This window comes from Oncorhynchus tshawytscha, linkage group LG14 (genome assembly GCF_018296145.1).
Source record: "Oncorhynchus tshawytscha isolate Ot180627B linkage group LG14, Otsh_v2.0, whole genome shotgun sequence".
NCBI lineage: Eukaryota > Metazoa > Chordata > Actinopteri > Salmoniformes > Salmonidae > Oncorhynchus > Oncorhynchus tshawytscha.
In genome coordinates, this window is record NC_056442.1 from 54,878,790 (window position 1) to 54,904,859 (window position 26,070).

General features: G+C 50.1%; 1 protein-coding gene across 2 annotated transcripts in view; it reads right to left on the reverse strand.

Moving 5' to 3' along the window:
- Nucleotides 1-290: 290 nt before the first annotated feature.
- Nucleotides 291-26,070, reverse strand: part of LOC112267326 (rho guanine nucleotide exchange factor 26) — a 100,882-nt gene continuing 75,102 nt past the window's right edge. For both annotated transcript variants that reach the window (XM_042297692.1, XM_042297691.1), the window contains exons 11-14: nt 23,965-24,174; nt 4,951-5,021; nt 2,954-3,058; nt 291-1,190 (exon numbers count right to left, since the gene is read on the reverse strand). In XM_042297692.1, the coding sequence (XP_042153626.1) occupies nt 1,048-1,190; nt 2,954-3,058; nt 4,951-5,021; nt 23,965-24,174 (529 nt within the window). In that variant the 3' untranslated portion in view covers nt 291-1,047. The remainder of the gene's footprint in view (nt 1,191-2,953; nt 3,059-4,950; nt 5,022-23,964; nt 24,175-26,070) is intronic.

Genomic DNA, 26,070 nt, shown 5'->3' on the forward strand with positions numbered 1-26,070 from the left:
TTCATCAGTCTCATCACACACTATAGCCTGACCACAGAGCAGAGGTGAAACTGAACTGGACGGTGAGCCATGTTGGCTCCATTCACTCAGCCAATTCATCAGTCTCATCACACACTATAGCCTGACCACAGAGCAGAGGTGAAACTGAACTGGACGGTGAGCCATGTTGGCTCCATTCACTCAGCCAATTCATCAGTCTCATCACACACTATAGCCTGACCACAGAGCAGAGGTGAAACTGAACTGGACAGTGAGCCATGTTGGCTCCATTCACTCAGCCAATTCATCAGTCTCATCACACCAGGACAACCAGGAATTTTAAAAAGAAAAAAATGACAATTAAAACAAATATATACACAGATCATCAACATAGTTGTTTGGCTCATATAAATGGTTAGTTACTATGTAGTAGAGAGGGTACGTTTCATTCATGGGAACTCCTGGGGAGTCTTTCAGATCAAATGAATCTGTGTCCAGATCAGTTTGAATGCGCCGTCCTACATTAGGTGTCCACTCTGTACGTGGCAGTTTTGAACTTTGACCCCAGCACGTCCTCTGTGTGTGTCCATCGGAGTGAAAAAACCCCCCAAAACAACAGTTACACAGACCGTGGTTGGCCAATCTCCCATCAGGGGGAGGAATCAGAGTGTTGTTGACAGGTCATAGGGTCAGATTTCCTTACGGTACAGACCGGTAGAAGGCGGAGAACGTTACACTGCATGGGCAACAATCTAAAACCACATTCTAACAGATACACGCAGCAGGCAAGGCTCACACATACATTTGTCTGTTGACCCACGGAGAGATTATATTGGTGCATTTAGTGTCAGTCAGCTCTCTCATTGGTTGACAGTGCTTGAAGGCAGCTCACTGGTGTATTCAGTGATGGTCCGCTCAACAAGGCCGTCGTTGGCATACGGTTCACTCATTGGTCTGTCTGAGAAGAGGCTTGTGTAATTAGTGGGTGGAGCCTGCAGTTCCAGATCACTCATTGGTCTGTCTGAGAACAGGCTTGTGTAATTAGTGGGTGGAGCCTGCAGTTCCGGATCACACATTGGTTTCCAGCCCCTGGAGGCGGTCCATCCTCTGCACGTTGCGCTCAATAGTGGCCTGGCACGTGATTGGTTCAGCACATTCTGACAGGAACCAACCCCTCTCGCCATCACGGAGTCGCTCGCCCTCATACCAGCCTGAAAGAGAGACACACACCACTCTATATTCCTTTATTTACCCTTCAGAAAATCACTTCACAGGGCTGCAGGGCCACAGGCCTGAAGGAAATAGTTTCCTGTTCAAAGCAGGAAGTGAGCACTAAGCTAGCTCTTGAACTCTTAAATGGCGTCCGTTTGATGCACTATTCTGTCTGTTCTACAAAGCCCTTTTACATGAAAGAGATGGTTGCCATGGAGACACAAAGGTAAATTACCTTTAACCTTGAGTGTGTGACTGTGTGTGCGTATCAACACTACACAGATACATCTCTTTCAATGATTTTCCAGGGAGAACAGAAACAAGGAGAAAAAAAACAAGTGAGAGACCAATAAGAGGAGGTGGAAAGAGGGACGACAGAGAGAGAGAGGCAGGCAGAGAGAGAGAGAGGCAGACAGAGAGAGAGAGAGAGAGAGAGAGAGAGAGAGAGGCAGGCAGAGAGAGAGAGAGAGAGAGGCAGGCAGAGAGAGAGAGAGAGAGGCAGGCAGAGAGAGAGAGAGAGGGAGGCAGAGAGAGAGAGAGAGAGGCAGGCAGAGAGAGAGAGAGAGGCAGGCAGAGAGAGAGAGAGGCAGGCAGAGAGAGAGAGAGGCAGGCAGAGAGAGAGAGAGAGGCAGGCAGAGAGAGAGAGAGAGGCAGGAGAGAGAGAGAGAGGCAGGCAGAGAGAGAGAGAGGCAGAGAGAGAGAGAGAGAGAGAGGCAGGCAGAGAGAGAGAGAGAGAGGAGGCAGGCAGAGAGAGAGAGAGAGGCAGGCAGAGAGAGAGAGAGAGATGCAGGCAGAGAGAGAGGCAGGCAGAGAGAGAGAGAGGCAGGCAGAGAGAGAGAGGCAGGCAGAGAGAGAGAGAGGCAGGCAGGAGAGAGAGAGAGAGAGAGAGGCAGGCAGGCAGGCAGAGAGAGAGAGAGAGAGGCAGGCAGAGAGAGAGAAGGAGAAAGGCAGGCAGGCGGAGAGAGAGAGACAGGCAGAGAGAGAGAGAGGCAGGCAGAGAGAGAGAGACGCAGGCAGAGAGAGAGAGAGAGAGGCAGGCAGAGAGAGAGAGAGAGAGGCAGAGAGAGAGAGAGAGAGGCAGAGAGAGAGAGAGAGGCAGGTAGAGAGAGAGAGAGAGAGGCAGGCAGGCAGAGAGAGAGAGACGCAGACAGAGGGGCAGAGAGAGGCAGAGAGAGACGCAGACAGAGAGGCAGAGAGAGAGAGGTAGGTAGAGAGAGAGAGGCAGGCAGAGAGAGAGACGCAGACAGAGAGAGAGAGTGAGAGACGCAGACAGAGAGATGCAGAGAGAGACGCAGACAGAGAGAGGCAGAGAGAGAGGCAGAGAGAGAGGCAGAGAGACGCAGAGAGGCAGAGAGACGCAGAGAGAGACGAGAGAGAGACGCAGACAGAGAGAGACGCAGACAGAGAGAGACGCAGACAGAGAGAGGCAGAGAGAGACGCAGACAGAGAGAGGGAGGCAGAGAGAGACACAGACAGAGGGAGGCAGAGAGAGACACAGAGGGAGGCAGAGAGAGATGCAGACAGAGGGAGGCAGAGAGAGATGCAGAGAGAGAGAGAGAGAGAGGCAGACAGAGAGAAATGCAGAGAGAGAGAGAGAGAGAGAGATGAGAGTAACAGTCATCAAATAAAATCTATTCATTAAGCCCTTCTTACATCAGCTGATATCACAAAGTGCTGTACAGAAACCCAGTCTAAAACCCCAAACAGCAAGCAATGCAGGTGTAGAAGCACGTGGCTAGGAAAAACTCCCAGTGTAACGTACCATCCTCCACAGTCTGTGACACCAGGACCACGTCAGCCACCTGCAGTGACAGCTCATCAGGCTGCTTGGCTGTGTACGTCCTCGTCACCACCACCTGCATGGCATCTGGGACAACACAAACACAACACAGAGTTAAACTCTGGGACAACACCAACACAACACAGAGTTAAACTCTGGGACAAAACAAACACAACACAGAGTTAAACTCTGGGACAACACCAACACAACACAGAGTTAAACTCTGGGACAAAACAAACACAACACAGAGTTAAACTCTGGGACAACACCAACACAACACAGAGTTAAACTCTAATCCTGGACAACACAAACACAACACAGAGTTAAACTCTGGGACAACACCAACACAACACAGAGTTAAACTCTGGGACAACACCAACACAACACAGAGTTAAACTCTGGGGACAACACAAACACAACACAGAGTTAAACTCTGGGACAACACAAACAAAACACAGAGTTAAACTCTGGGACAACACAAACACAACACAGAGTTAAACTCTAATCCTGGACAACACAAACACAACACAGAGTTAAACTCTAATCCTGGACAACACAAACACAACACAGAGTTAAACTCTAATCCTGGACAACACAAACACAACACAGAGTTAAACTCTAATCCTGGACAACACAAACACAACACAGAGTTAAACTCTGGGACAACACAGTTTACCCTTCAGGCTTTTTATTAAGTAACAAACAAGTTGTAGAAGTCATAATACTTGTATTTGATCCGTAGATTTTTGTTTTGTTTTATTAAGTTTAACAGAAAAGCCCTGAAAATGACTCATGATTTGATTTGATTTGATTTGTGTTTACTACCAAATGCACAAGAACTGATGAACCATTCAAGCAGTTAAACAGGTTATACCTCCTAATGCTTTACTGCAGGCAAATTACAATCTGGACCCGAAAACCAGTTCACACTGCTAAGTTTCAGTCTTCCTCACTAATTAAAGGGGTAGTTCCGGATTTTTGGCAATTGCTAACTAGCGTTAGCAAAATGACTTGAAGTCTATGGGAACAGCTAGCATGCAATTGCTCCTGTAGACTTCCAGTCATTATGCTAACGGTGGTTAGCATTGACTTGCAAAACTACCTATAACTTCCTTCATACTGGACGCAGAGACATACAAAAAAACTCCCACAGTATCCCTTTAAGGACTGATTTAGACAGAAAAGCAGCAGTACTCCAGACCTACAGCTTGGTTTTCAATCCCCTTGTCGTCTCCCTCAGACAGGGAGACAGTTCTACTGCTTCACCACTAGGTGGTGCTGTGGGACTACATTGTGAGTTCCACTGACAAGTCAAGTTTTTGTTTTTATTTAACCTTTATTTAAACTAGGCAAGTAAGCTAAGAACAAAGTCTTATTTTCAGTGACAGCCTAATGGGGAACAGTGGGTTAACTGTCTTGTTCAGTGGGTTAACTGCCTTGTTCAGGGGAACAGTGGGTTAACTGCCTTGTTCAGGGGAACAGTGGGTTAACTGTCTTGTTCAGGGGAACAGTGGGTTAACTGTCTTGTTCAGGGGAACAGTGGGTTAACTGTCTTGTTCAGGGGAACAGTGGGTTAACTGTCTTGTTCAGGGGAACAGTGGGTTAACTGTCTTGTTCAGGGGAACAGTGGGTTAACTGCCTTGCTCAGTGGGTTAACTGCAGTGGGTTAACTGCCTTGTTCAGGGGAACAGTGGGTTAACTGCCTTGTTCAGTGGGTTAACTGCCTTGTTCAGGGAACAGTGGGTTAACTGCCTTGTTCAGGGGAACAGTGGGTTAACTGCCTTGTTCAGGGGAACAGTGGGTTAACTGCCTTGTTCAGGGGGCAGGACGACGTATTTGTACCTTGTCAGCTCAGGGATTCGATCTACCAACCTTTTGGTTACTGGTCCAACGCTCTAACCACTAGGCTACCTGCTGCCCCAAGTTCGATAGTACTGTCTGAATGTAGGTAGTTGTGTGTGTGTGTGTGGTGAACTCACTGGTCCGGTCTTGGTTCTTCTCGTCGTTGCTGCTCTGACCCAGAGCAGTGATCCAGCGAGCTCGCTCATTCCTGTTGAACAGACACACATCATCTTACAGCACTGTTAAAAATACTTTGTCATGTTCCGTGTGGCCAGGAATAAAAAAACACCATTTCATTTCAGTTTCACTTTTCTTTTTTCACCATAGCTGATAAGGTCAACCCAGGGGCCTGTTTCAACTCACAACAACAACCCAGGGGCCTGTTTCAACTCACAACAACAACCCAGGGGCCTGTTTCAACTCACAACAACCTCACAGTATCACACACAACAACGACCCAGGGGCCTGTTTCAACTCACAACAACCTCACAGTATCACACACAACAACAACCCAGGGGCCTGTTTCAACTCACAACAACCTCACAGTATCACACACAACAACGACCCAGGGGCCTGTTTCAACTCACAACAACCTCACAGTATCACACACAACAACGACCCAGGGGCCTGTTTCAACTCACAACAACCTCACAGTATCACACACAACAACGACCCAGGGGCCTGTTTCAACTCACAACAACCTCGCAGTATCACACACAACAACAACCCAGGGGCCTGTTTCAACTCACAACAACCTCACAGTATCACACACAACAACGACCCAGGGGCCTGTTTCAACTCACAACAACCTCACAGTATCACACACAACAACGACCCAGGGGCCTGTTTCAACTCACAACAACCTCACAGTATCACACACAACAACGACCCAGGGGCCTGTTTCAACTCACAACAACCTCACAGTATCACACACAACAACAACCCAGGGGCCTGTTTCAACTCACAACAACCTCACAGTATCACAAAAGCACATTACAACAGAGTAATACACTGATTAAGGAGCTGACCTTTTCTCCCTCCTCTCCTATCACACACAACCCCCCCACCCGTCTCCTCCTCTCCCCCACGTCCGTCTCCTCCTCTCCCCATCTCCCCCTCTCCTCTCCTCTCCCCCAGTCCGTCTTCTAATCTCCTCTCCTCTCCCCTCCCCTCTCCCGACTCCTCCTCTCCCCATCTCCCCATCTCCCTCTCCCGTCTCCTCCACTCCCCATCTCCCTCTCCCGTCTCCTCCACTCCCCATCTCCCCTCTCCCGTCTCCCTCCACTCCCCATCTCCCGTCTCCTCCACTCCCCTCTCCCCATCTCCCCCGCCCGTCTCCTCCCTCCCCCCTCCCGTCTCCCCCCGTCCGTCTCCTCCTCTCCCCATCTCCCGTCTTCTCCTCTCCTCTCCCCCAGCCCGTCTCCTCCTCTCCCCCCATCTCCCCTCTCCCGTCTCCTCCTCCTCTCCCCTCTCCCGTCTCCTCCTCTCCCCTCTCCCGTCTCCTCCTCCTCTCCCCATCTCCCCCCGCCCGTCTCCTCCTCTCCCCCATCTTCCCCCGCCCGTCTCCTCCTCTCACCATCTCCCCCGCCCGTCTCCTCCTCTCCCCATCTCCCCTCTCCCGTCTCCTCCTCTCCCCATCTCCCCTCTCCCGTCTCCTCCTCTCCCCTCTCCCGTCTCCTCCACTCCCCATCTCCCCTCTCCCGTCTCCTCCTCTCCCCATCTCCCCCGCCCGTCTCCTCTCCTCTCCCCCCGCCCCGTCTCCTAACAACCCTCTCCCCCACGTCCGTCTCCTCCTCTCCCCATCTCCCCTCTCCCGTCTTCTCCTCTCCTCTCCCCCAGCCCGTCTCCTAATCTCCTCCTCTCCCCATCCCCCTCTCTCCCCTCTCCCGTCTCCTCCTCTCCCCTCTCCTCCTTTCCCCATCTCCCCTCTCCTCCTCTCCCCATCTCCCCGCGCCCGTCTCCTCCTCTCCCCATCTCCTCCCACCCGTCTCCTCCTCTCCCCATCTCTCCTCTCCTCATCTCCCCTCTCCAGTCTCCTCCTCCCCCTCCGCCCGTTCCTCCCTCTCCCTCTCCCCTCTCCTTCTCCTCTCCCTCTCCTCCTCCTCTCCGCCTCCTCTCCCCTCTCCGCCTCCTCTCCCCCTCCTCCTCCTCTCTGCCTCCTCCATCTTCTAATCTCCTCTCCTCTCCCCTCTCCCGTCTCCTCCTCTCCCCTCTCCTCTCATACTCCTCTCCCCTCTCCCGTCTCCTCCTCTCCCCTCTCCTCCTCCTCTCCCGTCTACTCCTCTCTCCATCGACTTAAAATAAGAGGCACGACCAACAGTCAGTCAGTCACAACACACACTAGACTACAGCTGTATAAGTCCATACAGGGAGAAATGTGCATGTTCTGTCATCCTGTGAGCTCTCATCTCCCCCAGTGCTCATCCCTGAGAGGGAGAACAGAGGTGTTTCGATTCAGTTGAACAGGGACAGAGGCTAATTCACGGGAAAGGAACAGAGCAGTCTCTGGTGAATGGAAGGAGGGGCACAGGTCAGGTTTCACCAGGTAACTCTACCTGCCACCTCGCCTGCCCACACCAAAGGAGAGAGGAAGATTTAGAGAAAGAGAGAGGGGGTGGTCAGAGAAAAGGAGAGAGGAAGATTTAGAGAAAGAGAGAGGGGGTGGTCAGAGAAAAGGAGAGAGGAAGATTTAGAGAAAGAGAGAGGGGGTGGTCAGAGAAAAGGCCAGCCAGGACCTGTCTCACCCCCCACCGTGGACAGCCAGCCAGGACCTGTCTCACCCCCCACCGTGGACAGCCAGCCAGGACCTGTCTCACCCCCACCGTGGACAGCCAGCCAGGACCTGTCTCACCCGCACCGTGGACAGCCAGGACCTGTCTCACCCCCACCATGGACAGCCAGGACTGAGTAACATAGGTCATATATCACACTGCTGGGGGAAAATACACACGTTTCTCAGCGTGACTGAATGTTTGTGCGGCTGTCTGAGTCTAACGGAGATGTGGGAATGACATCTGTTCATTGCTGGCCTTGGCAGTTGGACACACACACACACACACACACACACACACACACACACACACACACACACACACACACACACACACACACACACACACACACACAGGGTTCCCAAGATAAAACATGCCAGCTGAGGTATCAGGACTATCAAAATACACACCCTCATTCATATATTAGTAAAGGAGCCAATACACACACATTACACACACAATACACACCCTCATTCATAAAGGAGCCAATACACACACATTACACACCCTCATTCATAAAGGAGCCAATACACACACATTCCTGTTGGAACACACAGCCGCAAACAGGCATCTTGTGTGCACCACGATTTAATGGTTGTGTGGAATGGAAGGCACAATACCGACAGGTCTCTGGTTAAAACAACCATAAAGCTCTCTCTGTCTGTGTGTGTGTGTGTGTGTGTGTGTTAGCAGGAGATTCCTTACTTCTTTCAAACCTCTTCACCTCTCATTCACCCTAGGAGTTAATACAATAGACTGTTCAATGTTATGGGCTACATGTCTAAACGTGTCATCACTGTATGAAAACACCACGAGACGAGAATTACAACTATTGTGAGATGTTTCACATTGAGACAGAATTACAACTATTGTGAGATGTTTCACATTGAGACAGAATTAAATTAAGAAAAGGTTCCACGTGGAAAGCAGTTGTTATAAATGTATTGAGACTGACCTGAGTTCAGTAGAGAGACTGGAGAGGACTGACCTGAGTTCAGTAGAGAGACTGGAGAGGACCGACCTGAGTTCAGTAGAGAGACTGGAGAGGACTGACTGGAGTTTAGTAGAGACTGGAGAGGACTGACCTGAGTTCAGTAGAGAGACTGGAGAGGACTGACCTGAGTTTAGTAGAGAGACTGGAGAGGACTGACCTGAGTTTAGTAGAGAGACTGGAGAGGACTGACCTGAGTTCAGTAGAGAGACTGGAGAGGACCGACCTGAGTTCAGTAGAGAGACTGGAGAGGACTGACCTGAGTTCAGTAGAGAGACTGGAGAGGACTGACCTGAGTTCAGTAGAGAGACTGGAGAGGACCGACCTGAGTTCAGTAGAGAGACTGGAGAGGACTGACTGGAGTTTAGTAGAGACTGGAGAGGACTGACCTGAGTTTAGTAGAGAGACTGGAGAGGACTGACTGGAGTTTAGTAGAGACTGGAGAGGACTGACCTGAGTTCAGTAGAGAGACTGGAGAGGACTGACCTGAGTTTAGTAGAGAGACTGGAGAGGACTGACCTGAGTTCAGTAGAGAGACTGGAGAGGACTGACCTGACAATTCAAAACTCCTAACATTCAGACAACACACCGCTCTACTCTAGCCCAGACCAGGGAACTACCTCTAGCCCAGACCAAGGCTGGCCAGGGTACTACCTCTAGCCCAGACCAGGGCTGGCCAGGGAACTACCTCTAGCCCAGACCAGGGCTGGCCAGGGAACTACCTCTAGCCCAGGCCAGGGAACTACCTCTAGTCCAGACCAGGGCTGGCCAGGGAACTACCTCTAGCCCAGACCAGGGCTGGCCAGGGAACTACCTCTAGCCCAGGCCAGGGGGAACTACCTCTAGCCCAGACCAAGGCTGGCCAGGGAACTACCTCTAGCCCAGACCAGAGCTGGGCAGGGAACTACCTCTAGCCCAGACCAGGGCTGGCCAGGGAACTACCTCTAGCCCAGACCAGGGCTGGCCAGGGAACTACCTCTAGCCCAGACTAAGGCTGGCCAGGGAACTACCTCTAGCCCAGACCCGGGCTGGCCAGGGAACTACCTCTAGCCCAGACCAGAGCTGGGCAGGGAACTACCTCTAGCCCAGACCAGGGCTGGCCAGGAACTACCTCTAGCCCAGACCAGGGCTGGCCAGGGAACTACCTCTAGCCCAGACTAAGGCTGGCCAGGGAACTACCTCTAGCCCAGACCCGGGCTGGCCAGGGAACTACCTCTAGCCTAGGGACCTACCTCTAGTCCAGACCAGGGCTGGCCAGGGAACTACCTCTAGCCTAGACCAGGGAACTACCTCTAGCCCAGACCAAGGCTGGCCAGGGAACTACCTCTAGCCCAGACCAGAGCTGGGCAGGGAACTACCTCTAGCCCAGACCAAGGCTGGCCAGGGAACTACCTCTAGCCCAGACCAAGGCTGGCCAGGGAACTACCTCTAGCCCAGACTAAGGCTGGCCAGGGAACTACCTCTAGCCCAGACTAAGGCTGGCCAGGGAACTACCTCTAGCCCAGACCAGGGCTGGCCAGGGAACTACCTCTATCCCAGACCAGGGCTGGCCAGGGAACTACCTCTAGCCCAGACCAGGGCTGGCCAGGGAACTACCTCTAGCCCAGACCAGGGCTGGCCAGGGAACTACCTCTAGCCCAGACCAGGGCTGGCCAGGGAACTACCTCTAGCCCAGACCAGGGCTGGCCAGGGAACTACCTCTAGCCCAGACCAGGGTTGGCCAGGGAACTACCTCTAGCCCAGACCAGGGCTGGCCAGGGAACTACCTCTAGCCCAGACCAGGGCTGGCCAGGGAACTACCTCTAGCCCAGACCAGGGCTGGCCAGGGAACTACCTCTAGCCCAGACCAGGGCTGGCCAGGGAACTACCTCTAGCCCAGACCAGGGCTGGCCAGGGAACTACCTCTAGCCCAGACCAGGGCTGGCCAGGGAACTACCTCTAGCCCAGACCAGGGCTGGCCAGGGAACTACCTCTAGCCCAGACCAGGGCTGGCCAGGGAACTACCTCTAGCCCAGACCAGGGCTGGCCAGGGAACTACCTCTAGCCCAGACCAGGGCTGGCCAGGGAACTACCTCTAGCCCAGACCAGGGCTGGCCAGGGAACTACCTCTAGCCCAGACCAGGGCTGGCCAGGGAATTACCTCTAGCCCAGACCAGGGCTGGCCAGGGAACTACCTCTAGCCCAGACCAGGGAACTACCTCTAGCCCAGACCAGGGCTGGCCAGGGAATTACCTCTAGCCCAGACCAGGGCTGGCCAGGGAACTACCTCTAGCCCAGACCAGGGCTGGCCAGGGAACTACCTCTAGCCCAGACCAGGGCTGGCCAGGGAACTACCTCTAGCCCAGACCAGGGCTGGCCAGGGAACTAGAGGAGACAGAGACAGACAAGAGTATCTGTAGCCTGCAGTGAAAAGCATATAACAAACAATGACAGAGTGAGAGAGCAACAGCTGTGTGCCAGTCTCATAGTGCAGACACAGACTCAACACAGAGTCAGTCTGCACACAACAACACTGCTCCAGCGGTCCATCTTATTTCCTCTCATATGATGTCACTGTGATAGCCAACCTTGCTGACTGACCACCCCAACAGACACTGGTAGAGAGACAAGCATTGAGCTCTCTCTCTCTCTCTCTCTCTCTCTCTCTCTCTCTCTCTCTCTCTCTCTCTCTCTCTCTCTCTCTCTCTCTCTCTCTCTCTCTCTCTCTCTCTCTCTCTCTCTCTCTCTCTCTCTCTCTCTCTCTCTCTCTCTCTCTCTCTCTCTCTCTCTCTCTCTCTCTCTCTCTCTCTCTCTCTCTCTCTCTCTCTCTCTCTCTCTCTCTCTCTCTCTCTCTCTCTCTCTCTCTCTCTCTCTCAAAGTGCCTGTTTTCAGCCTCTGTTCTGGCCTATAGTAACACACAGTGAAAGACGAGATACAGGCCTCGCTAAAACGTGGAGAGGGGGTGAAGAGAGAGGGGTGAAGAGAGAGGGATGAAGGGGGGTGCGCGGTAGGACGAGGGAGGGGGTCAGTGTGAATCGTGGGAACATGTCAATTCAACAATGGGTTACTCTGCTAGGCAACCAGTCTCACAACGTGTAGCAACCACTGTCACAATGGGCTGGTCGCCGAGAGGGATCTCTAACCCAGATCATACACTAGGCTACTACAGGGAGTGATAAACGGCTCAAACACACACACACACACACACGAGAAAGACAGACACACAAAGACATACTATTCATAGATCTAGTAAGCCAAGAAGAAAAACTAAATGACAATGATATATTTGACTTTGTACAGACTGAATGCTAAGTTAAGGACAGAACAGGTCTGACTGCAACTTCAATTAGCTCGGAGGTGTGAAGTGAGAGGTGTCAAAGCCCTTGAGCCCAACAACTGCAGGAGAGTTTCACAGCCCCCCCCCCCAAATGCACAGGCCTTTGAAGGCTTCCTCGCAATCTCCCAAATACAACAGCCACAGGACCACTTTGTTAGGACGTTGTAAAGGACCATTCCCGGAAACTGAAGTGATATATCTAGCTAACCTCCTTTTGCACATGGGGGGAGAAAAATGGGGGACTGGTACAGGTACCTCCAGCACACTCACCCCTCTCTCCCTGGTCTGTCTCCTCTGTCTGGTACAGGTACCTCCAGCACACTCACCCCTCTCTCCCTGGTCTGTCTCCCCTGTCTGGTACAGGTACCTCCAGCACACTCACCCCTCTCTCCCTGGTCTGTCTCCTCTGTCTGGTACAGGTACCTCCAGCACACTCACCCCTCTCTCCCTGGTCTGTCTCCCCTGTCTGGTACAGGTACCTCCAGCACACTCACCCCTCTCTCCCTGGTCTGTCTCCCTGTCTGGTACAGGTACCTCCAGCACACTCACCCCTCTCTCCCTGGTCTGTCTCCTCTGTCTGGTACAGGTACCTCCAGCACACTCACCCCTCTCTCCCTGGTCTGTCTCCCCTGTCTGGTACAGGTACCTCCAGCACACTCACCCCTCTCTCCTGGTCTGTCTCCCCTGTCTGGTACAGGTACCTCCAGCACACTCACCCCTCTCTTCCTGGTCTGTCTCCCCTGTCTGGTACAGGTACCTCCAGCACACTCACCCCTCTCTCCCTGGTCTGTCTCCCCTGTCTGGTACAGGTACCTCCAGCACACTCACCCCTCTCTCCCTGGTCTGTCTCCCTGTCTGGTACAGGTACCTCCAGCACACTCACCCCTCTCTTCCTGGTCTGTCTCCCTGTCTGGTACAGGTACCTCCAGCACACTCACCCCTCTCTCCCTGGTCTGTCTCCCTGTCTGGTACAGGTACCTCCAGCACACTCATCCCTCTCTTCCTGGTCTGTCTCCCCTGTCTGGTACAGGTACCTCCAGCACACTCACCCCTCTCTCCCTGGTCTGTCTCCCTGTCTGGTACAGGTACCTCCAGCACACTCACCCCTCTCTCCCTGGTCTGTCTCCCTGTCTGGTACAGGTACCTCCAGCACACTCACCCCTCTCTTCCTGGTCTGTCTCCCCTGTCTGGTACAGGTACCTCCAGCACACTCACCCCTCTCTCCCTGGTCTGTCTCCTCTGTCTGGTACTGGTACCCCCAAGCACACTCACCCCTCTCTTCCTGGTCTGTCTCCCCTGTCTGGTACAGGTACCTCCAGCACACTCTCCCCTCTCTTCCTGGTCTGTCTCCCCTGTCTGGTACAGGTACCTCCAGCACACTCACCCCTCTCTCCCTGGTCTGTCTCCTCTGTCTGGTACAGGTACCTCCAGCACACTCACCCCTCTCTTCCTGGTCTGTCTCCCCTGTCTGGTACAGGTACCCCCAGCACACTCATCCCTCTCTTCCTGGTCTGTCTCCCTGTCTGGTACAGGTACCTCCAGCACACTCACCCCTCTCTCCCTGGTCTGTCTCCTCTGTCTGGTACTGGTACCCCCAAGCACACTCACCCCTCTCTTCCTGGTCTGTCTCCCCTGTCTGGTACAGGTACCTCCAGCACACTCTCCCCTCTCTTCCTGGTCTGTCTCCCCTGTCTGGTACTGTTATCCCCAGAACACTCACCCCTCTCTCCCTGGCCTAGTGTTTAGAGCGTTGGGCCAGTAACCAGCAGGTAACCTAGTGGTTAGAGGGGTGACAGGTAGCCTAGTGGTTAGAGTGTTGCAGTAGTAACCAGCAGGTAGCCTAGTGGTTAGAGTGTTGGGCCAGTAACCAGCAGGTAGCCAAGTGGTTAGAGTGCTGGGCCAGTAACCAGCAGGTGGTTAGAGTGTTGGGCCAGTAACCAGCAGGTAGCCAAGTGGTTAGAATGCTGGGCCAGTAACCAGCAGCTAGCCTAGTGGTTAGAGCAGGTAGCCTAGTGGTTAGAGCGTTGGGCCAGTAACCAGCAGGTAGCCTAGTGGTTAGAGCAGGTAGCCTAGTGGTTAGAGCGTTGGGCCAGTAACCAGCAGGTAGCCTAGTGGTTAGAGTGTTGGGCCAGTAACCAGCAGGTAGCCTAGTGGTTAGAGCACTGGGCCAGTAACCAGCAGGTAGCCTAGTGGTTAGAGTGTTGGGCCAGTAACCAGCAGGTAGCCTAGTGGTTAGAGTGTTGGGCCAGTAACCAGCAGGAAGCCTAGTGGTTAGAGCGTTGGGCCAGTAACCAGCAGGAAGCCTAGTGGTTAGAGCGTTGGGCCAGTAACCAGCAGGAAGCCTAGTGGTTAGAGAGTTGGGCCAGTAACCAGCAGGTAGCCTAGTGGTTAGAGCGTTGGGCCAGTAACCAGCAGGTAGCCTAGTGGTTAGAGTGTTGGGCCAGTAACCAGCTGGTAGCCTAGTGGTTAGAGTGTTGGGCCAGTAACCAGCAGGTAGCCAAGTGGTTAGAGGGGTGGCAGGTAGACTAGTGGTTAGAGCGTTGGGCCAGTAACCAGCAGGTAGCCAAGTGGTTAGAGGGGTGGCAGGTAGCCAAGTGGTTAGAGGGGTGGCAGGTAGCCAAGTGGTTAGAGGGGTGGCAGGTAGCCAAGTGGTTAGAGTGCTGGGCCAGTGACCAGCAGGTAGCCAAGTGGTTAGACGGGTGGCAGGTAGCCAAGTGGTTAGAGGGGTGGCAGGTAGCCTAGTGGTTAGAGCGTTGGGCCAGTAACCAGCAGGTAGCCAAGTGGTTAGAGGGGTGGCAGGTAGCCAAGTGGTTAGAGGGGTGGCAGGTAGCCAAGTGGTTAGAGGGGTGGCAGGTAGCCAAGTGGTTAGAGGGGTGGCAGGTAGCCAAGTGGTTAGAGTGCTGGGCCAGTAACCAGCAGGTAGCCAAGTGGTTAGAGGGGTGGCAGGTAGCCAAGTGGTTAGAGGGGTGGCAGGTAGCCAAGTGGTTAGAGGGGTGGCAGGTAGCCAAGTGGTTAGAGGGGTGGCAGGTAGCCTAGTGGTTAGAGGGGTGGCAGGTAGCCTAGTGGTTAGAGGGGTGGCAGGTAGCCAAGTGGTTAGAGGGGTGGCAGGTAGCCTAGTGGTTAGAGCGTTGGGCCAGTAACCAGCAGGTAGCCAACTCCCTACGGGCTTGGTTAGAGGGGTGGCAGGTAGCCTAGTGGTTAGAGCGTTGGGCCAGTAACCAGCAGGTAGCCAAGTGGTTAGAGGGGTGGCAGGTAGCCAAGTGGTTAGAGGGGTGGCAGGTAGCCAAGTGGTTAGAGGGGTGGCAGGTAGCCAAGTGGTTAGAGGGGTGGCAGGTAGACTAGTGGTTAGAGGGGTGGCAGGTAGACTAGTGGTTAGAGTGCTGGGCCAGTAAACAAAAGGCTGCTGGATCGAATTCTTCGAGCTGACAAGGTAAAAATGTGTCGTTCAACCCCTGAACAGGCAGTTAACTCACTGTTCCTAGGCTGTCATTGAAAATAAGAATTTGTTCTTAAGTGACTTGCCTGGTTAAATAAAGTTTGAATAAAAAATTTTTTTTTTATTAGTATAGGCCAACTATCAATTTATATTTATTTAAGACTTTTATAGCCCACTGGACTCTGTGGAATGTACTAGATAGACATGTACTTTCTCAAGTTATCTTGTTGGGCGAGTGACTCATATTTTTATTTTCATTTTTTTGTTGTTGAATGTTACCCCTTTTTCGTGGTGTCCAATTGTTTAGTAGCTACTATCTTGTCTCATCGCTACAACTCCCTACGGGCTCGGGAGAGACGAAGGTTGAAAGCCATGCGTCCTCCGATACACAACCCAACCAACCCTCACTGCTTCTTAACACAGCGCCATCCAACCCGGAAGCCAGCCGCAACCAATGTGTCGGAGGAAACACCGTGCACCTGGCGACCTTGGTTAGCGCGCACTGCGCCCGGCCCGCCACAGGAGTCGCTGGTGAGCGATGAGACAAGGATTTCCCTACCGGCCAAGCCCTCCCTAACCCGGACGACGCTAGGCCAATTATGCGTCACTCCACAGACCAAATACTTTTGGTCATGTAGTGTATATCTGTAGTGTATATCTGTAGTGTATATTTGTAGTGTATATTTGTAGTGTATATCTGTAGTGTATATTTGTAGTGTATATTTGTAGTGTATATCTGTAGTGTATATTTGTAGTGTATATCTGTAGTGTATATCTGTAGTGTATATCTGTAGTGTATATTTGTAGTGTATATCTGTAGTGTATATTTGTAGTGTATATCTGTAGTGTATATTTGTAGTGTATATTTGTAGTGTATATTTGTAGTGTATATTTGTAGTGTATATTTGTAGTGTATATCTGTAGTGTATATCTGTAGTGTATATCTGTAGTGTATATCTGTAGTGTATATTTGTAGTGTATATTTGTAGTGTATATCTGTAGTGTATATTTGTAGTGTATATTTGTAGTGTATATCTGTAGTGTATATTTGTAGTGTATATCTGTAGTGTATATCTGTAGTGTATATCTGTAGTGTATATCTGTAGTGTATATTTGTAGTGTATATCTGTAGTGTATATTTGTAGTGTATATTTGTAGTGTATATCTGTAGTGTATATCTGTAGTGTATATTTGTAGTGTATATCTGTAGTGTATATCTGTAGTGTATATCTGTAGTGTATATAGTGTATATTTGTAGTGTGTAGTGTATATCTGTAGTATATTTGTATATATCTGTAGTGTATATCTGTAGTGTATATTTGTAGTGTATATCTGTAGTGTATATTTGTAGTGTATATCTGTAGTGTATATTTGTAGTGTATATTTGTAGTGTATATTTGTAGTGTATATTTGTAGTGTATATCTGTAGTGTATATCTGTAGTGTATATCTGTAGTGTATATCTGTAGTGTATATTTGTAGTGTATATTTGTAGTGTATATTTGTAGTGTATATTTGTAGTGTATATGTTGTAGTGTATATCTGTAGTGTATATCTGTAGTGTATATCTGTAGTGTATATTTGTAGTGTATATATTTGTATATCTGTAGTGTATATCTGTAGTGTATATCTGTAGTGTATATTTGTAGTGTATATTTGTAGTGTATATTTGTAGTGTATATCTGTAGTGTATATTTGTAGTGTATATCTGTAGTGTATATTTGTAGTGTATATTTGTAGTGTATATTTGTAGTGTATATTTGTAGTGTATATTTGTAGTGTATATCTGTAGTGTATATCTGTAGTGTATATCTGTAGTGTATATTTGTAGTGTATATTTGTAGTGTATATTTGTAGTGTATATTTGTAGTGTATATTTGCTACTGCTCGACAACAATAAAGACTCAGGCGACCAACAGCCTATCGACCAAACAATCGATCAGTCTAATAATTGGATACAGATTCGTTTAGCTAAGAGGCCTTTGACTAGTAGTTGAAGTTAATGTTATGTTTATGCCTTTATGTCTACAGAGGTAAGAGCTGTAGAGAATGTGATTCAAAAGGGAGGTTTACCTAAACAGATAGAGGAATGAGGGAGATCTGGCCTTGTAGTGTGTGTGTGTGTGTGTGTGTGTGTGTGTGTGTGTGTGTGTGTGTGTGTGTGTGTGTGTGTGTGTGTGTGTCGGCAAACGCGTGCTGACAAAGGAAGTCAACTGAACACGCCCTTTAAATAAAGACCAGTAATTGGCAGGCGTCTGTGTGTGAGTGAGACACGACTATAGGTCTACAGCCAGGACAAGAACCAGAGACAGAGGGGGAGGGGGGAGAGAGAGAGGGAGAGCGAGAGACTGTAGGCTTCAAGGGGACTCCTACAGCACGTACACCTATAGCTCATTTCTTGGCAGTAGTACTGTAGATTACTTTATCACTGACCTCAACCCAGAGTCTCTCAGAGTGTTCACAGTCAACCCACTGACACCCCTATCAGACCACAGCAAAATCCTAGACAACTTCCTGGACAAAATGTTACCCTGCAATAGTGAAGGTGTGAACTTAGCAGTAGAAACGGTATATTTGACATACCAGCTAACTTATCAAATTCAAGAAGAAAACCTATGAAAATTAACAGCAATTAGAAATGAAGAGCCCAAAAACCTAAAGAAAGAAATTGAGAAAACTATCCAACGAAAAACAACCAACCAGAACCCAAATGAGAGAACGGTTGTGGTAAATGTGTAAAACTACTGCCCAAAATAATCTAAATAGACTGCTATGACATTGCAAAGTGATTTGAGCGTTGGGCCTATAACCGAAAGGCTGCTGGATCGAATCCCCGAGCTGACAAGGTCAAATCTGTCATTCTGCCCCTGAGCAGTGAACACATTGGTCCCCTGGTGCCGAAGACGTGGATGTTGATGAAGGCAGCCCCCCGCCCCCCACACCTCTCTGATTCAGAGGGATTGCGCTAAATGCGTAAGACACATTTCAGTTGTACAACTGACTAGGTATCCCCCTTGTCCCTCTCCCTGTCCCTCTCCCCCCTTGTCCCTCTCCCAGTCCTTGTCCCTCTCCTTTGTCCCTCTCCCTGTCCCTCTCCTTGTCCTCTCCCTGTCCCTCTCCTTTGTCTCTCTCCCTGTCCCTCTCCTTGTCTCTCTCCCTGTCCATCTCCTTGTCTCTCTCCCTGTCCCTCTCTGTCTCTCCCCCTTGTCCCTCTCCCAGTCCTTGTCCCTCTCCCTGTCCCTCTCCTTTGTCTCTCTCCCTGTCCCTCTCCTTTGTCTCTCTCCCTGTCCATCTCCTTGTCTCTCTCCCTGTCCCTCTCCTTGTCCCTCTCCTTTGTCTCTCTCCCTGTCCCTCTCATTGTCTCTCTCCCTGTCCCTCTCCTTTGTCTCTCTCCCTGTCCCTCTCCTTGTCCTTCTCCTTGTCCCTCTCCTTGTCCTTCTCCCTGTCCCTCTCCTTGTCCCTCTCCCTCTCCTTTGTCTCTCTCCCTGTCCCTCTCTGTCTCTCTCCCTGTCCCTCTCCCTTGTCTCTCTCCCTTGTCTCTCTCCCTTGTCTCTCTCCTTGTCTCTCTCCCTTGTCTCTCTCCCTGTCTCTCTCCTTGTCTCTCTCCCTGTCCCTCTCCTTTGTCTCTCTCCCTGTCCCTCTCCTTTGTCTCTCTCCCTGTCCCTCTCCTTGTCCTTCTCCCTGTCCTCTCCTTGTCCCTCTCCTTGTCCTTCTCCCTGTCCTTCTCCCTGTCCCTCTCCTTGTCCCTCTCCATGTCCCTCTCCCTCTCCTTTGTCTCTCTCCCTCTCCTTTGTCTCTCTCCCTGTCCATCTCCTTGTCCCTCTCCCTTGTCTCTCTCCCTGTCCCTCTCCCTTGTCTCTCTCCCTGTCTCTCCCTCCCTGTCCCTCTCCTTTGTCTCTCTCTCCCTGTCCATCTCCTTGTCTCTCTCCCTTGTCTCTCTCCCTTGTCTCTCTCCCTGTCTCTCTCCCTGTCTCTCTCCCTGTCTCTCTCCCTGTCCCTCTCATTGTCCCTCTCCTTTGTCTCTCTCCCTGTCCCTCTCCTTTGTCTCTCTCCCTGTCCCTCTCCTTGTCCTTCTCCCTGTCCCTCTCCTTGTCCCTCTCCTTGTCCTTCTCCCTGTCCTTCTCCTTGTCCCTCTCCATGTCCCTCTCCATGTCCCTCTCCCTCTCCTTTGTCTCTCTCCCTCTCATTTGTCTCTCTCCCTCTCATTTGTCTCTCTCCCTGTCCATCTCCTTGTCCCTCTCCCTTGTCTCTCTCCCTTGTCTCTCTCCCTTGTCTCTCCCTTGTCTCTCTCCCTTGTCTCTCTCCCTTGTCTCGCTCCTTGTCCCCCTTTTCCCTCTCCTTGTCCCTCTCCTTGTCCCTCTCCTTTGTCTCTCCCCCTGTCCATCTCCCTGTCCCTCTCCCTGTCCCTCTCCCTGTCCCTCTCCTTTGTCTCTCCCCTGTCCATCTCCCTGTCCCTCTCCTTGTCCATCTCCCTGTCCCTCTCCTTGTCCCTCTCCTTTGTCCCTCTCCCTGTCCCTCTCCTTGTCCTCTCCCTGTCCCCTCTCCTTTGTCCCTCTCCCTGTCCCTCCCTGTCCCTCTCCTTTGTCCCTCTCCTTTGTCCCTCTCCCTGTCCCTCTCCCTGTCCCTCTCCTTGTCCCTCTCCTTGTCCATCTCCTTTGTCTCTCTCCCTGTCCCACTCCTTTGTCTCTCCCTGTCCCCTCCTGGTCTCTCTCCCTGTCCCTCTCCTTGTCTCTCTCCCTGTCCCTCTCCTTGTTCCTGTCCCTCTCCCTGTCCCTGTTCCTGTCCCTCTCCCTGTCCTTCTCCTTCTCCCTGTCCCTCTCCTTGTTCCTGTCCCTCTCCCTGTCCTTCTCCCTGTCCCTCTCCTTGTTCCTGTCCTTCTCCTGTCCCTCTCCCTGTCCCTCTCCCTGCTCCTGTCCCTCTCCCTCTCCCTGCTCCTGTCCCTCTCCCTCCCCCTGTCCCTCTCCCTGCTCCTGTCCCTCTCCCTGCTCCTGTCCCTCTCCCTCCCCCTGTCCCTCTCCCTGTCCCTCTCCCTGTATAGTCAGTGTTTGCGGGGGAAACATTATTCCATTACAGACAGGAATGTAAAAGGCTCAGCTGTTTTCTACTGTGGGTCATTACCCTGAGAGTCTTAATGAGGTGAGGAGGGAAGGCTACACACTCTGATACCAGGGGACTTTGATCAGTGTGTGTGTGTGTGAGAGAGCTGGTCCTGGGGCTCTGTTCACAAACACACCCTACAGAGCCCCAGGACAGCAGCACAATTAGACCCAACCAAATCATGAGAAAACAAAAGATAATTACTTGACACATTGGAAAGAATTAACAAAAAAACAGAGTACACAGTGACAGAATACCTGACCACTGTGACTGACCCAAAATTAAGGAAAGCTTTGACTATGTACAGACTCAGTGAGCATAGCCTTGCTATTGAGAAAGGCCGCCGTAGCCTGTCTTCTCTTGAGAGCCATGTCTGCCTATGTGCTCACTGCCCACAAAATGAGGTGGAAACTGAGCTGCACTTCCTAACATCCTGTCCAATGTATGACCATATTAGAGACACATATTTCCCTCAGATTACACAGATCCACAAAGAATTAGAAAACAAACCCAATTTTGATAAACTCCCATATCTACTGGGTGAAATTCCACAGTGTGCCATCACAGCAGCAAGATATGTGACCTGTTGCCACGAGAAAAGGGCAACCAGTGAAGAACACACACCATTGTAAATACAACCCATATTTATGTTGATTTATTTTCCCTTTTGTACTTGAACTATTTGTACATCATTACAACACTGTATATAGACATAATATGACATTTGAAATGTCTTAATTCTGTTGGATCTGTCGTGAGTGTAATGTTTACTGTTTATTTTGTATTGTTTATTTCACTTTTGTTTATTATCTACTTCACTTGCTTTGGCAATGGTAACACATGTTTCCCATGTCAATAAAGCCCCTTGGAGAGAGAGAAAGCAAATCGGTCTCTATAGAGTGAGAACAGACTTTGATCTGAGTGAAGCCTGCCTCTGACGCCCATCCCATCAGATGTACTGAGGGACATAAACAAACATGTTCCTGATGGAACACACACACTCCCAGGGGACATCAGAGTTGACCCAACTGACAGAAGGATGAAGTGATAACAGGAACATATGTAGAAAAGAAAGACAGGAGAGACAGACAGGAGAGAGACAGACAGGAGAGAGACAGACAGGAGAGAGACAGACAGCAGGAGAGAAAGACAGGAGAGAGACAGACAGGAGAGAGACAGACAGGAGAGAGACAGACAGCAGGAGAGACAGACAGAGAGAGACAGACAGGAGAGAATGACAGGAGAGAGACAGACAGCAGACAGAGAGACAGACAGCAGGAGAGAATGACAGGAGAGAGACAGACAGCAGGAGAGAATGACAGGAGAGACAGACAGCAGGAGAGAATGACAGGAGAGAGACAGACAGCAGGAGAGAATGACAGGGAGAGACAGACAGCAGGAGAGAGACAGACAGAGAGAGACAGACAGACAGGAGAGAGACAGACAGGAGAGAGACAGACAGCAGGAGAGAAAGACAGAGAGAGACAGACAGGAGAGACAGACAGAGAGAGACAGACAGCAGGAGAGAATGACAGGAGAGAGACAGACAGCAGGAGAGAATGACAGGGGAGAGACAGACAGCAGGAGAGAGACAGACAGGAGAGAGACAGACAGCAGGAGAGAAAGACAGGAGAGAGACAGACAGCAGGAGAGAAAGACAGGAGAGAGACAGACAGCAGGAGAGAAAGACAGGAGAGAGACAGACAGCAGGAGAGAAAGACAGGAGAGAGACAGACAGCAGACAGAAAGACAGGAGAGAGACAGACAGCAGGAGAGAAAGACAGAAGAGAGACAGACAGCAGGAGAGAATGACGGGAGAGACAGACAGGAGAGAGACAGACAGCAGGAGAGAAAGACAGGAGAGAGACAGACAGCAGGAGAGAAAGACAGGAGAGACAGACAGGAGAGAGACAGACAGCAGGAGAGAAAGACAGGAGAGACAGACAGACAGCAGGATAGAAAGACAGGAGAGAGACAGACAGCAGGAGAGAAAGACAGGAGAGAGACAGACAGCAGGAGAGAGGAAGACAGGAGAGAGACAGACAGCAGGAGAGAAAGACAGGAGAGAGAAAGACAGCAGGAGAGAAAGAAGGAGAGACAGACAGCAGGATAGAACGACAGGAGAGACAGACAGCAGGAGAGAAAGACGGGAGAGACAGACAGGAGAGAGACAGACAGCCGGAGAGAAAGACAGCAGGAGAGACAGACAGGAGAGAGACAGACAGCAGGATAGAAAGACAGGAGGACAGAAAGACAGGAGATACAGACAGGAGAGAGACAGACAGCAGGATAGAAAGACAGAGAGACAGACAGACAGGAGAGAGACAGACAGACAGGATAGAAAGACAGGAGAGACAGACAGGAGAGAGACAGACAGCAGGAGAGAAAGACAGGAGAGACAGACAGCAGAGAGACAGACAGCAGGAGAGAAAGACAGGAGAGAGACAGACAGGAGAGAGACAGACAGCAGGAGAGAAAGACAGGAGGATAGAAAGACAGGAGAGACAGACAGGAGAGAGACAGACAGCAGGACAGAAAGACATGAGAGACAGACAGCAGGAGAGAAAGACAGGAGAGAGACAGACAGCAGGAGAGAAAGACAGGAGAGAGACAGACAGCAGGATAGAAAGACAGGAGAGACAGACAGCAGGAGAGAAAGACAGGAGAGACAGACAGCAGGAGAGAAAGACAGGAGAGACAGACAGCAGGAGAGAAAGACAGGAGAGAGACAGACAGCAGGAGAGAAAGACAGGAGAGACAGACAGCAGGAGAGAAAGACAGGAGAGACAGACAGCAGGAGAGAAAGACAGGAGAGAGACAGACAGCAGGAGAGAAAGACAGGAGAGACAGACAGCAGGATAGAAAGAAGACAGGAGAAACAGACAGCAGGAGGGAAAGACAGGAGAGACAGACAGCAGGATAGAAAGAGGAGAGACAGACAGCAGGATAGAAAGAGGAGAGACAGACAGCAGGAGAGAAAAACAGGAGAGACAGACAGCAGGATAGAAAAACAGGAGAGAGAAATAGAGAGAGAAAAAGAGACCCATATAGAACCCAGCTCAGAGAGAAGGACCCATATAGAACCCAGCTCAGAGAGAAGGACCCATATAGAACCCAGCTCAGAGAGAAGGACCCATATAGAACCCAGCTCAGAGACAAGGACCCATATAGAACCCAGCTCAGAGAGAAGGACCCATATAGAACCCAGCTCAGAGAGAAGGACCCATATAGAACCCAGCTCAGAGAGAAGGACCCATATAGAACCCAGCTCAGAGAGAAGGACCCTTATAGAACCCAGCTCAGAGAGAAGGACCCATATAGAACCCAGCTCAGAGACAAGGACCCATATAGAACCCAGCTCAGAGAGAAGGACCCATATAGAACCCAGCTCAGAGAGAAGGACCCATATAGAACCCAGCTCAGTGAGAAGGACCCATATAGAACCCAGCTCAGAGACAAGGACCCAGATATGAGAAATAGAGAGGAAAACAAACACAGGTACACAAAGGTCAAGGGTCGCACACTAGAAGGTGACACTTACATTAGCTCCACCCCCAGGACCATGGGCACCTTGTCTCCGGAATGGTTGCTACGGAAACACAGGCGGAAGAGGTGGCTGGCCCCGGGATGCCGTGATGTCAGCATTCCAGCGGTGGTTCTGATGGGTGATAGGTTGATATCCTGAGCCTGGCAGGGTCCCACCCAGATATGGTCCCTCAGAGCATAGTCTATCACTGCATAGCTGTCTTCACTGAGGGAGGGGGGAGAGAGGAGAGGAGGGAGAGAGGAGAGGGAGGGAGGGAGGGAGGGAGGGAGGGAGGGAGGGAGGGAGGGAGGGAGGGAGGGAGGGAGGGGGAGGGAGGAGGGAGGGAAGGAGAGAGAGAGAGAGCAGAGGGAGAGAGGAGAGAGGGAGGGGAGAGAGGAGAGGAGAGGAGGGAGGGAGGGAGGGAGGGAGGGACAGGAGGGAGGGAGGGAGGGAGGGAGGGAGGGAGGAGAGAAAGAGGGAGGGAGGGACAGAGGAGAGAGGAGGGAGACAGAGGGAGGGAGGGAGGGAGGGGAGGACAGAAGAAGGAGAGAGAGGGAAGAAGAGGGAGGAGGGAGGGAGGGAGGGAGAGGAGGGAGGGAGGGAGGGAGGAGGGGAGGGAGGGAGGGAGAAGAGAGGAGAGAAGGAGAGGGAGAGACATCAATTAGCCCCACAACTGAAACACCTCTACCACAATTCAGTCCCTGCTTTACTTCCTGGTAGTAATTAGGTAGTGTTTGCTGTAGGGCTGGGAATTGCCAGGGACCCAATGATACGATATTATCACGACACTTAGGTGCTGATTCTATATGTATTGTGGTTCTATATGTATTGTGATTCTGATGATTCTATATGTATTGTGATTCTATATGTATTGTGGTTCTGATGGTTCTATATGTATTGTGGTTCTGATGGTTCTATATGTATTGTGGTTCTGATGGTTCTATATGTATTGTGGTTCTATATGTATTGTGATTCTATATGTATTGTGGTTCTATATGTATTGTGGTTCTATATGTATTGTGGTTCTATATGTATTGTGATTCTATATGTATTGTGGTTCTGATGATTCTATATGTATTGTGATTCTGATGGTTCTATATGTATTGTGATTCTATATGTATTGTGGTTCTATATGTATTGTGGTTCTATATGTATTGTGGTTCTATATGTATTGTGGTTCTATATGTATTGTGATTCTATATGTATTGTGGTTCTATATGTATTGTGGTTATATATGTATTGTGGTTCTATATGTATTGTGATTCTGATGGTTCTATATGTATTGTGGTTCTATATGTATTGTGATTCTATATGTATTGTGGTTCTATATGTATTGTGGTTCTGATGATTCTATATGTATTGTGGTTCTGATGATTCTATATGTATTGTGATTCTATATGTATTGTGGTTCTGATGATTCTATATGTATTGTGATTCTGATGATTCTATATGTATTGTGATTCTGATGATTCTATATGTATTGTGATTCTATATGTATTGTGATTCTATATGTATTGTGATTCTATATGTATTGTGATTCTGATGATTCAATATGTATTGTGATTCTATATGTATTGTGATTCTGATGATTCTATATGTATTGTGATTCTATATGTATTGTGATTCTATATGTATTGTGATTCTATATGTATTGTGATTCTGATGATTCTATATGTATTGTGATTCTATATGTATTGTGATTCTATATGTATTGTGATTCTATATGTATTGTGGTTCTATATGTATTGTGGTTCTGATGATTCTATATGTATTGTGGTTCTATATGTATTGTGATTCTGATGATTCTATATGTATTGTGATTCTATATGTATTGTGGTTCTATATGTATTGTGGTTCTATATGTATTGTGGTTCTGATGATTCTATATGTATTGTGGTTCTGATGATTCTATATGTATTGTGGTTCTGATGATTCTATATGTATTGTGGTTCTATATGTATTGTGGTTCTATATGTATTGTGGTTCTATATGTATTGTGGTTCTATATGTATTGTGGTTCTATATGTATTGTGGTTCTATATGTATTGTGGTTCTGATGATTCTATATGTATTGTGATTCTGATGGTTCTATATGTATTGTGGTTCTATATGTATTGTGAT